Genomic DNA, 13,543 nt, shown 5'->3' on the forward strand with positions numbered 1-13,543 from the left:
GGATGGGGCAGCCACAGCTTCTCTGGGCACCCTGTGCCAGCGCCTCAGCACCCTCCCAGGGAACAGCTTCTGCCTAAGAGCTCAGCTCAGTCTCCCCTCTCTTGGGCAGGTTCAAGCCATTCCCCTTGGCCTGTCCCTACAGGCCCTTGTCCCAAGCCCCTCTCCAGCTTTCCTGCAGGTGCCCTTCCAGAAACTTGTTTTACTTCTGAGCTCTTCATTACTCAGCAGACGGGAAAACACATTCTTTGCACTCAGCTTTTCCCTTTCTGTTCCTCTTGGATGGCCCACAGAGGGGAAACAAAAAACCACCAAACTTGGCTTCCCAGTGAGCCTTTTATGGAAGACCTGGCAAAGCTCTTAATGTCACTGACAGATTTTAGGGAGGAGATTTTGTTTGCTCACTCTTGTGAGCCTGAGCCTCCAAGCAAGCCCATAGTTAAGCCTCAGACAGAGCCACCCATCCTGCTCTGCTGTGTCAGCATCCTCAGCCCCAGCACCCAGAGAAGGCTCTGCACAGGGGGAGAGCAGCGAGCTCGCAGTTTGGGAGATGTTTGAAGCTTGATTTGCCACAGAAAGGGAGGTAAAGAATTACTTCAGTGCTGAGATGGAAAACTGATTCTCCTCTGGGACGCACATGAATCATGAGTGGGCTGGTGCAGGGAAGCGGTGCAGAGCTTACTGCAGCTCTGCCAGCATCCTCGCCTTCCTGGCATCCAGAACAGAGCACAGCAGCAACCATGGGGACACCGAAGGGAGCTCTGGTCCCCTGCACACCAACTTGCTCCTGTGGAAGGGGTCCCTGCCCATGGCAGGGGATTGGAACTGGATGAGGTTTAAGGTCCCTTCCAACCCAAACCACTCTGATGGTTCTATGGCATTTCTGGGTTCTCATGAACACAAGAAGCACTTCCTTTCACCGGGACAGCGGCTGATGAGTCTGAGACTCTCAATCTCATCACACAGCCATTGAGCTAAATCCTCATCTATTAATACACCCAAGGGCACATCCTCAGGCTTCTTCCTCCCCCAGCCAGGGCATGCAAGGACACGTGTGCTCACAGCACTATCTATTGTGTAGGACACGTCACCACATCCAGAGTGAGTGGAATCGGCTCTGACAGCCCTGCCCTGACACCAGGAATGGGGCAGACAGGGCAGGCTGCCCTTAGAGCCTCTCCCCTTAGCTCATGTGCTCAGTGACACCAACACGGTCACAACCCACTGGATGCTCAGGCTAGAAGCAAGATGTTACACATCGCCAGGTAACAGGCTGCTAGACAAGAGCCTAAAATGCCACAGAGATCTAGGGAAGAAAACATTCACCTTTGCAGACTTGGAGCTTCCAATAACTGTTGCCTGAAGTTTAATATCCCAAAGACATCAGCACACCCCAAAAAGCAGGACTGGGACTAGCTTCATCCTCAGTTTTCCTACGAGCTATGGCTGGGATGCAGCAGGATTTGTTGCTGATGCTCGGCCCCAGCTAATGCTGCTCAGCTCCTTCATATCTAAGTGAAAGAGCACAATCAGTGTGTGTGTGTCTTGGCCAAGCAAACCATCAGCCCCTAAGGCAAAAGCAGCATGAGAGAGAACTATCCATACACTGATTTTCAAACCCAGAACGGATGTGGAAGCGAAGAGAGGAATTCCAGCAGATAGGCACGCTGCGCATCCATGCTTGTACAGGACAGAGGGCATCTGGAAAACAGGCTGGGTATTACCAAGAACCAATTTTTTACCATGACCCAAAACTGCATCTAGAGATTCCATCGGAGGATGTGACTTCCTAAGGTGTGGCCACAGGAAACCACGAAGCCTTGACTCCTATTTTCAGCTATTTCATGAAACTACAGCACTTAACCTGTGGTGCTGGAGGCGAACAAGGACAGCATCCTGCACAACAGCTAACCCAGCCCACAGCCTGCTGCCCGCACAAGGGCTGATGAAGGAGAGCAGACAAAGCCAGGCTGAAGGAACTGCACTGGTGGCAGCACGCTCTCAACAGGAACCAGTCCTGCGGCTCCTCAATCCCAGTGAGCGTGGGACAAACTCACCCAGAAGCTTGGGAATGCCGTAAGTGTCACATACACAAGGTGGTTGATCTGCAGAAGTGGAATAAGAGGAGTTCCAGCAGGAATATAGGGATACTGAGCTACCAAAGCTACCATCCGAGTTTATGATGGGTAGAGAACCATAGAAGTGTGGAATGGTTTGGGTTGGAAGGAACTTAAAGCTCCTCCAGCTCCAACCCCTGCCACGAGCAGGGACCCCTTCCACTGGAGCAGCTGCTCCAAGCCCCTGTGTCCAACCTGGCCTTGAGCACTGCCAGGGATGGGGCAGCCACAGCTTCTCTGGGCACCCTGTGCCAGCGCCTCAGCACCCTCCCAGGGAACAGCTTCTGCCTAAGAGCTCAGCTCAGTCTCCCCTCTCTTGGGCAGGTTCAAGCCATTCCCCTTGGCCTGTCCCTCCAGGCCCTTGTCCCAAGCCCCTCTCCAGCTTTCCTGCAGCCCCTTTAGGCACTGGAGCTGCTCTCAGGTCTCCCCTTCAGGACACTAAAGCTGTGTCACATACGACCGTCAGGCCAGAGGTCAGCAATAACCTATCCCTAATACTGAAGTGGAAGATGGAAAAGATGATCCCACTTTCTTTAGTGGCTTCTGCAGCACATGAAGAATCCTGCAAGCCACAGGGCACTGACCGTGACAGGGCAAAGCAGAAGTCTTTCTTATGAAAGAGTCAGCTAGCATGTAAAAACACAACACAGCAAAGGAGACAACAGCTTCCTTGGGTGGCATTCACACTTCTGATTCACCAGCATGCTTTGAAGGAGTCAGACTTGGTAGCAAGGGGGCTCTGGTCAGCCTAAGACACTCAAATGTTAACAGCATCATTAAAATTCAAAGGCAGAAACAGATGGGTGATGTTTCCCTAGGCCAGCGTGTTTCAGTGCTTGCAGAAGGGGCTTAACATCACGATGACATTTTGCAGAGGACACCGAACGATTCACTTGGCTTAACTCCAAAGCAAAAAGGCTGCAAAGGATCTCACAACACCGAGTATCAGGTGACAAAATGACAACCGAAGCCCAGTGTCAGCAGTGCGAAGGACGCTCCAAGGGGAGAAACAAGGGACAAGCCCTTTATAATACACTAAGGGCTCCAGATTAACTACCATCACCGAGGAAGAGACATCAGCAGCATTGTGGCTATAGTGTCAGAAGTGTTGGCTCAGACCCCAGAGGCTGCAAGAAAAGGAAGAGAAAGCAGAGCAGAGAACATCACTGCTGCTTCACCCACCTCAAGATGTGAATCTGCATCTCAATCACGATGCGCAGCTCTGATCTTCCCAGCATCATCACAGAAAGGTGATAGTTGCATGAGAAAAGGTACCAAGAAAAGCAACAGGGATAATAAGCAATTCAAAAGAGCTTTGCCAGGAGAAAGGAATGAATTGATTAAGAACCTTCAGTTTGGAAGGCAAGAAAGAACAGGACTTAACTATTTCTTGTAATCCTTCGTGACAGCCCAGACCTTCTCCTAACAAAGAAAACCAATTTGAAACCCTAAGGGAATACACAAGGCACAATTGAACAGCAGAACTCATCACTGTAAAATGTGAGAGCACAGCAAAATGCTGACAGGACAGTTGTGGAGACAAGATCCAGGGGAAGCTCTTGAATAGAGCTCTATAAACCATGCTGAAAGTCTCCAAAGTGCTTCCAGTCTCTATTTGCTCTGTATCTCAATTGCTAAGCACCCACTCCTCGCTACTGTCCGAGATGGGACAAGAAGAAGAGAAGCTTTTGATGTGACCAGTACAAAGGCTTCCATGATTTCCTCAGCTATTAGGTAGAAAGCACTTCCTCGCATCTATCCTGAATCCCTGCTGCTGCAATTGTGGTCCACATCCCAGCCTGCACAGAGCCATGAAAGATGAGCTTTTCTTCATCTTCTCAACAGCCTATTCTTCACATGAAGATGAATTGTGTGCCCATCTTGTCTTCTCTGAGTTAAGCAATGCCAGTCCTTTTAGGCCCTTCTCAAAGGTTGCATTTGCTCTCCTTTGGGAAGAGTCAAGCAGTGTTATTGCACTTCCACAGCCATGACTAAACAACCATTTTTTCTTCCTTTTTAGAACAAGGACAAAAAAAACCCTTTTAAACCAATAAAAGCAGAATCAGAAAGAGCAGGACAGAAAGGACTGCCTGGGTAGACCTCAATGCCACAGGACTCTATCTACAAAGGGGTCATCAACCAAAGTCCCAAGCTGCTACTCTTCTGCACCCCATCACAGACAGGGCAGAGAAGAGCTCTAAAGATGAGCTCAGCTGCAGCTCGACATGAAATACTGCTCACTCATCCAGAATGACCACTCCATAAGGCATCAGGACTGAGGAACTAAGCAGCTTTGCCCTAAAATCTCCCATTTTTGCTCACTACCTCAATGCTACCACAGACAAGGATAAGCAGGAATATAAATTCAGGGAGCTACTGAGAGCCCAGACACGAGACCACATCCCACAGAACAGGAAGAGGCATTCGATCATCTGTCCTTTCACAGTGATTCATTCAATTCCAGAAAGGAATGTGCTTCTGTGAGGAAGACCAAGCACATCCGAGGTATAAATAATTGAGCAGCACAGTCTTGCAAGCTGCTCCCTTCAGGTGCAGGCTGAGATAAGAAGGGTTATAGCAACAATAAGGACTCACCATCTCAAAGCTGTGTGCAGGGCTAAGGTGCTGCAGACAAGACAGCATCCATGAAGCTCATTCAGTAAATCCTGCCTCCAGGCAGAGATCCCTGATGCTCCACACATGAAACCAGACCAGTCCATCTCCTGACACACCACTAACACCAACACCCCATCATTTCCCAGCAGCTGCTGATACTTCTTCCTCCCCAGCACAAAACCTGGAGCTGAGCAGCATCAGCCTGACCAGAAGGGAATGTTAATCCAATTCAAGCAGCGCTGCAATGAACTGCCTTTTAAAAGCCACTTAATTATGTACATATGACCAGAGACCCAGGCTCATCTTCAGGAGATTCCCCCTCTGGGTGGCAGGAGAATGGGCTGAAAGATGCTTCAAAGGATCCTGCGAGGCTTTTATGAGCAGACAATTCACAGTTGTTACAAGCAGCTTCCTGAGCAAGCCCTGTGGCCAACAGTTAGCATCTAGACACTCTGTGCTGTTTCTTCACTGTGTTGCTTTGCTGGCAATTGGCATTTCACCCTAATTGCTGTCTGTAAAGCAAGAGATGGGGCTTGTAGAGATGGGACTGGTGGAGCCCAGGTGATGCATGGCATGGCTGAAGGGTGAGAAGTCAGAACAGCTCAGGGTGGTTTCAGCTCTGTTACATGAGGTTCTCACCATACCCAGCCTCAGGACATCTGCAGATACCACGTGTGATTTTCAGATGCTCTTCAATTCTTATTGCACCGAAGACCATGGGGAGGCACTTCTTCACCAGCCCAGCATGTACAACAGAAGGTTCACTTCATCCCAAAGCCGATTCAGGGTCTCCTTCCCCTCTCCTCACCCAAGGCAGGCTCAGCTGGAGGACAAACCACAGCAATCCCAGCCCTCTCCACCAGTAAAGGCAGTCCCCAGGGTGATCAGGACACTGTGCCTTCTTCATTCCTCCACTCCAAAACACAGCTAGGGAATATGTGCAGCCAGATGCCTGTCATTACTCCTCGCTTCACATCTGTAACACAGACCATTATCCTCATCTCACCCACTGGAACAGAGATTAGGACCGGCTTGGACAAGCTTTCTTCTTCACACCCAACCCAGATGGCTCAAACTGCTGCTCCTCACTGGGTCATGGTTTCCATGCTCAGCTGACCCACCATAAACCAGTTACACTCCCCAGTAAACCCAGTAAAACAGTCTTCTACCAGGTGAAGGAACTGCAGGCAACTCATGGCAGAAGGACACATCCAAGTTCAAGGACATCAGATGTCCAATAGCACAGCTGGCCCCCAGACCCAGTATCCTGCCACCAAATCCCTTGTGCCAGTCTAGACACTGGGAAGCCGCAAAACAGCCCAGGATGGAGCTGGGGTGAGATGATCCAGTGGAAACACATAACTCAAACCAGGTGGGAAAGGGGAGGGTTGTGTTCCAGTACCCACATGAATGCTGTGCCACCCCAACGCTTGGGAAGAGCAAATGGAAGATGGGAAACTGCTTAAGCCAATTCTGGTACAGCAAAACACACCCCATAGCCCTGACCATGAGCAGCAATGTGCATGTCACTGCAGGCAGCCTGGCCAAGCCTGTATCAGCTCTTGGGACTACTGACCAGGAACCACATAGCAGGTTAGTACCTGCTTGGACAAACTCATTGAGCCTTTATAAACCCAGCAAGATCCAACCTTAACTTCTGCCACCACAACGCCTCGTTCCCATCCCCACACAGCCTCTCCTCTGGGATGGAAACAGTAATTGTGCCACCACACAGCAAAACACATTGAAACAGAGCTGTATTAGAGCAAAACATTCTCTAGCTGGCTTATTTTTCCATCCAGATCTGGTTTCCAGCCAGGAGGGCTTGTACCAATGCCACAGCTTTCAGCCTAGGAGACACTGGGGAGCTCAGAGGGGCTAAAGAAGAGCCCCAACACTTGCTGGACCCCATCCATAAATCTAGATGTCTCAAATGTGTAAAAGCAAAGCCTGTTTTGCCTTGTTCAGCACCAGAAACCTGCAGGACACAGGAACAGTTTTAGCTCAGCTCCATTTGAAGCTATAGAGGAAAATAAACCAGACAACATCCCCTTCCAGGTCATCAGTACCAGCTCAGGAGTCAGGACCTCAGGACCTCAGACAGCCAAGCTGCTGCTATTTGCACTGCCCTGCTTCAGCCTGGCCTTGAGGTAGCACCCAATGATATCAGCAAGCTGGGCTGCAGCAACAGCACCGCTGGCTCCCACACATCCAAACTCAGGTCTCTCAATGTCATCCCCATCAGCCAACATCATCCCTTCAGCCAGAGCCTAAAGGTACCAAGAAGGACCTAAGGGGATGTCCCTATGGGAGATGAGCTTAGTTATAGCCATTAATCCCAAATGAGAACAGTGTTTGGCAAGCATTTAAGCCAGAAGACCAAGAATCCTTAGAAACATAACTAAAGGCAATTGAGGACCTCTGGTTCCACTGTCTAGGATGAACCAGGGCACAGGGGACATTATGGGCATAGGGTGAACACGACACTGCCAGTAAAGGGTTCCGGGTCAGTCAGAGCAACACTAATCCCAGACACAGTCATGGAAGAGTTGATAAAGGATTTAGGGAACAGAGCTTAATTACAAGTCCTGCTTTAATCTCAGTCAAGAGCTGCTTAGCAGAAACACTACCCCATTAAATGTGCTTAAATTTCATTCTTGGGTCAAACAACATTGTAATCCCTCTGAACACACATCATTAGAAGATATTAAACTCCTATTAAATATATAATTGCATATAAAAGCACCGGGTGATTAATTGCTGAGATATCACATTTCTAAAGGGGCACAGGTAATTCCCAGCATAACTGGTTGGGACTAAGGAACAATCCAGAAAGCAGATATATATACATATATCAAAGAAAGAGAAGGAAAAACAAAAGCCTGCTGATACAATGTGCAGATGACACAAAAGCTGGCAAGACAACAACCATGAACTCAGGCAGCCCCAGAGAACAATCCCTTGGAAACCCTGATGCTTCCCAGCAACTCGCAGCACAGGAGAACCAGGCACAAAGGTACAGATGCAGCAATGAGAAGCACGATGCAGTGCTCCCGAGGAAACAACTCTGCATTAAGCAGTCATTCCCATTAAAACACAGAGGGAATGAGAGCTTCTCCAATCTCAGCGTGCAGCAGGAGACTACTCCAGTATCAGCGTAATTGTATCTGCTTCTGAAGGGGTGAGGAGACACAGGAATACTGTAACTACATCTGTGCGGCCAGACTGATGGAGTTACAGTTTTCAGCTCATCAAATGCTGCTTCAAAACCCTCCAGTGACTTCAAAAGGCTGCAAATGCAGCTCGAGAGCAGGAAGAGGGTTTTCAAGAGCGACAGGCTTGCAGAGCTCGAGCTGTAAAACCAAAGCAGGATTACTAAGAAGTGACCTGAAAATAGAAGCTGGTATTTTAACAGTGAGAAGACACCCGGTGTTAAAGGATGCTGCATGGGAAAGGACAGGAAAACATCCCCAACCAAAACCAAGAACTGCTGCTAAATGAATAGCAACTCAGGTTAACCCCACAGATTCATCCTTAGATGCCAGGCTGAGCACAGGGAGAAGTGGCTGTAGTTATACAGCCCACATTTATGGGGTTTCACACAAGATAACCTTGCTGCTTCTCCTTTATTCTGTGCCACTTTGAGTCAATCATTGGTAATCCAGAGTAGAGCACAAAACGTGGGATATTCTATACAAAGAGCTATGGAAGAAGTTAAAGGGAGAAAAGCGACCCACAGAAGAAAGTAAACGAGCCTCAGCCAGGCAATGAAGCAATCTCCACATATCCAAAGTGATTTATATTCATGTATTTCAATGCTCAGCAAATGCTGGGTGAGGGATCACCCTTATCTCCAAGGGCAACTTTGATTAGAGACCGCAGAGGATGAACACATCTTCTGTGGTTTCCAACCCCTCCATCCTCACTTACAGTGGCCACCGTTAGAATATCACCAGCTTCCCATCACTAAAGAGGAGTTGAAGTGGGCACAAAGTTCCTCAAACAGCAACAAACTGGATCAGTCAATTGGATACAATAAAAACCAGAGCACTCCGGTGTCGCAGCTCAGCCAAGAGGTGGTTTTGAGCAAGAAGGAGGTTTTCTATTCCCTTAGGATGTTATCTGATCCTGCAGAATTAAGTGATTCTTAGAAACCTAGATACAGAAAGGAGAGCCAAAAATACCCTGCAAAACCAAGCAGCGTAACACAAGAGGAAAAAGAGGAATTGGAACAGCAGAAGGAAGTGGAATTCGGAGCAATGGATATAATTAGGAGAGGCTGAATAGCAGGAAAGACATCCTGAAGTGGATTATTCTGATTCCAGGAGCATCGCAGACTCAAGGGGATCCCCACAAAGACTCACTTAACTTGTTCAGTGTCCTTCAAACACAACATGCCCTGGTAGGTATAACAGAGAAAATGAGAGATTGAGCTGGCATCAGAGCCACAAGCATGGCAGGACATGAGATCAGCACAGCTCATCACACAGATAGAGGCTGTTGCAACACTTCCGCACGCACCCTCATCTCCTATTTTAATTTAGGATGAAATTCCTTCCCATGAGGAGGACCCAGGCTTCGTCCCACATGTGCCCAGCACCCAGGACAATGGAGTCCCAGCCACTGACACCCAGAATCACAGCAAGAACAGAGCAGACAAACAGGGACTTGAAGAAGGCATCTTGGCCTTCCCTGCCCCAGGGCAAGAATTACTACACTTGCTATTTGTCTCAAACACTCTCCCTGATGGGTGGAACACAAACCCACCCAGACAGATGAATGACTTGGACCTTAAATATAACATCTTAACCCCTCCATCACCCTCTGATAATAGCAACTCATAGAAACCCAGACTGGTTCAGGTTGGAAGGGACCTTAAAACTCATCCAGCTCCAACCCATGCCACAGGCAGGGACACCTTCCACTGGAGCAGCTGCTCCAAGCCCCTGTGTCCAACCTGGCCTTGAGCACTGCCAGGGATGGGAGCAGCCACAGCTTCTCTGGGCTAAGTCAGCCTTGAGCACTGCACCAGGACACCACAGAGCTGGAACATCTCACTCTGCCAAGTCAGGAACTGATGAAAGTGTGATTCTGTGAACAAACCCAGGCCCACAGCCCTGCCTGTTTAGGAACCACACTTTGGGATTGCTGCTCCTCAAAGGGAAGCCAGCCCCTGACTCCTGCAGACACACTGCTTCCATGATGCCCATAACAAGTGAGTCACCCTTTGATGAAGCTTCCTTCATCCTCTTTTTCCAGCACATCGTGTTTACCCTGAGCTGGGCTCATTTCGACTCTGAAAGTGCTTGGAGCAGGTATTGCTTACGCTTGTATCAATAACAGCACTCCTGATGAAGCACCATTCACTGACAGCCAAGCACAGCCCCTTCTCGGTCTCAAACTGTTATTAATGTGGGTCTGCAGACAGACATTAAGCCAAGCTCCTCATTTAACCTTAATACTAAGGAACAAGATCAACTGCATTTGGTTCTGTGAAATGGAAAAACCACCACCCACACTCTCCATCCTGACAGTTCCCAGACACTGAAACCAGTTGTTTCAGTTTCAATAAATCCCATTCTCATTCCATTTACCTTGAAAGCTTTCACAGGAGAACTCCAGAAAGAAAACTGCAAGAAGTCAAAAAAACCCTAAAGAAATGGGCAACCCAAGAGCAAGATAACCCCAATGCTCTGTTGTTGCACAGACGAAAAGCTTTCCCCTTCACTGCAGTATCAGTGCAAGTCAAACAGCTTAAACCCACTGCTTCCCAAAGACATGTGAGTCATTTCACACCATGACTTTGTAAAACTTGCCTATTGAAAAGAAGCCAAAGGGCTGCAGTGGATGGGGTGGGAAAGGAGCTCTCCAGGGCTGTTTATAGGGAAACAATCCCACCTGGTCCTGAGATTTCCCGTTGAGCAGCTCCTAGGCTGATGCAGAGCAGCTGAGAGAGGAAGGCGAAAGCAACAGCCCTGCCAAAGGACCGAGTGATGAAGCTTAGCACCAGGTTTTAAGCTTGCAATAATGCAAGCGTTTAGATTCTGAAGCCAAGTACCACAACTCCACCTTTCCCCACTCACAGCCCAATATATTTAGCTACAATGAGCTGTAAATATCCTCAACCCATTTCTATCAGCAGCCTTCCAGAGGATAACACACACACACTCAGAGTAATGCACACTGGTTTTGATATAAAGCTCTTTGGAGAACTTCTGCTTTACTTTACAGAGGAGGAAGGAGGGATGAGGTGTCTGTTTGCCAAAGTCATTATGTAGCATCACTGTACAGGCAGGAGCCAACAGTACAGTCTGGCTGGCAGGACCACGGCTTAGACCACAGTATCAGAACCCCAGAATGGTTTGGGTTGGAAGGGACCTCAAAGCTCACCCAGTTCCAACCCCTGCCACAGACAAGGACACCTTCCACTAGAGCAGCTTGCTCACGAATGAGCAATACTTGCAGATAGCTGTGCATAACTTACTTAAAACATCACATCTGGTAAGAAATGAGGTGACTGCTCATGAGGGCTTCACTTAAGCCGCCCGATTAGCACAGAAGCAGCAGCAAAGCCATCCTGAAGGTGATGCCTTAAGCAAAACCCTAACCAGCATCACAAAGAAGCACCTAAAAGGCTAAGACACCAAACCCAGACACACCGAAAGGAGCCGAAGGGAAAGGGAAGAGGCAGCGCTCCAGGGCAGCAGCTCCATCCCTGTGCGCTCTGGGGCCGGAGCTCGGCACTTAACACGGCAGAAGCAGCCGGTTCTCCCAGCTGAAAGATACAAGAACCACTGGGAAATAGATGCCGAACAGGAGAACAAAGGCTCCATTAAGCAAACAGAGGCATTAACTCCTATCAGCGTCAGGATGATAACTGTCCCCACACCCGCAGCCTCACCATTAACCACGGCACTGAGGACACCGACGAGAAGCCGAAGGGCAGGGGATGGGCTGCGGGGATACCGCGGCCAGGTTCGGCTCTGGGGGCTGCCGAACACCCCCCTTCCCTCCGGCCCCAGCACCGAGGGGCACCGAGAACCGGCCCCGCTGCAACCCAGGCCAAGGGCGGCCGGGAGCGGGGCAGGGGCTGCGGGTCCCCACCAGAGCCATTAAAACACCATTAAAACAGCCATTAAAACGTGTGCCTATGAAGGAGCCGCAGGAGAGCGCTGCCCGACCCCCCTCACCTCAGCGTGGGGCCGATGCAGGCCGTGTCCGTGCTCTCGATCTCCCGCAGGATCCGCTCGTGCTCCGCCGCCGTCTCCAGGCTCTCCAGCTCCGCCATCTTCCCCCGCTCCATAGGGATGGGGATGGGGCCGCACACACCTGCACTGCCCTGGTCCGCCCCGGGCACCGGCAGCGGCGGCTCCAGCGCCGGGGCCGCCCGCACTGCTCGGCCCCGCTCCGCTCCGTGAGGGGCGGCCCCACCGCGCACGGCACGACGGGAAATGTAGTGCGGGAGGGGGGAGCTGCGGACTGCGCCTGCGCGGACGGAGCCGGGCACCGAGGGGCGGTGGCAGCCGCAGGGGTGGGATGGGGAAGGGGCAGGGACCCATAGGTACAGACCCTGCCCACGGCACCCAGCGTGGGGAGACACAGCCCCATGGCACCCAGTGTGGGAGGACACAGCCCCATGGCACCCAGCGTGGGGAGACACAGCCCCATGGCACCCAGTGTGGGAGGACACAGCCCCATGGCACCCAGCGTGGGGAGACACAGCCCCATGGTACCCAGCGTGGGGAGACCCTACCCATGGCACCCAGCGTGGGGAAACACAGCCCCATGGCACCCAGCGTAGGGAAACACAGCCCCATGGCACCCAGCGTGGGGAAACACAGCCCCATGGCACCCAGCGTGGGGAAACACAGCCCCATGGCACCCAGCGTGGGGAAACACAGCCCCATGGCACCCAGCGTGGGGAGACACAGCCTCATGGCACCCAGCGTGGGGAGACACAGCCCCACGGCACCCAGCGTGGGGAAACACAGCCCCATGGCACCCAGCGTAGGGAAACACAGCCCCATGGCACCCAGCGTGGGGAAACACAGCCCCATGGCACCCAGCGTGGAAGGACACAGCCCCATGGCACCCAGCGTGGGGAGGCACAGCCCTATAGCACCCAGCGTGGGGAGACACAGCCCCATGGCACCCAGCGTGGGGAGACACAGCCCCACGGCACCCAGCGTGGGGAGACACAGCCCCACGGTACCCAACGTGGGGAGACACAGCCCCACGGTACCCAACGTGGGGAGACACAGCCCCACGGTACCCAACGTGGGGAGACACAGCCCCACGGTACCCAGCGTGGGGAGACACAGCCCCATGGCACCCAGCGTGGGGAGACACAGCCCCACGGCACCCAGCGTGGGGAGACACAGCCCCATGGCACCCAGCGTGGGGAAACAGCCCCATGGCACACAGCGTGGGGAGACACAGCCCCACGGCACCCAGCGTGGGGAGACACAGCCCCATGGCACCCAGCGTGGGGAGACACAGCCCCATGGCACCCAACGTGGGGAGACACAGCCCCATGGCACCCAGCGTGGGGAGGCACAGCCCCATAGCACCCAGCGTGGGGAGGCACAGCCCCATGGCACCCAGCGTGGGGAGACTCAGCCCCATAGCACCCAGCGTGGGGAGGCACAGCCCCATGGCACACAGCGTGGGGAGACACAGCCCCATGGCACCCAGCGTGGGCAAACACAGCCCCATGGCAGGGACCCCTGTGTCCTCCTCCCGTGGAAGGACACAGCCCCACGGCCGTGGCACCAGGGACACGGTGGCAGCAGCATCACCTCTGAGCGGACACA

General features: G+C 51.8%; 1 protein-coding gene across 2 annotated transcripts in view; it reads right to left on the minus strand.

The window, feature by feature from the left end:
• Positions 1–12,121, minus strand: part of EXOC6B (exocyst complex component 6B) — a 291,776-nt gene extending 279,655 nt beyond the window's left edge. For both annotated transcript variants that reach the window (XM_034064717.1, XM_034064716.1), the window contains exon 1: positions 11,921–12,121. In XM_034064717.1, coding sequence (XP_033920608.1) covers positions 11,921–12,033 — 113 coding nt within the window. In that variant the 5' untranslated portion in view covers positions 12,034–12,121. The remainder of the gene's footprint in view (positions 1–11,920) is intronic.
• Positions 12,122–13,543: the final 1,422 nt, after the last annotated feature.

Source organism: Melopsittacus undulatus, chromosome 7 (assembly GCF_012275295.1).
Source record: "Melopsittacus undulatus isolate bMelUnd1 chromosome 7, bMelUnd1.mat.Z, whole genome shotgun sequence".
Classification (NCBI taxonomy): Eukaryota; Metazoa; Chordata; class Aves; order Psittaciformes; family Psittaculidae; genus Melopsittacus; species Melopsittacus undulatus.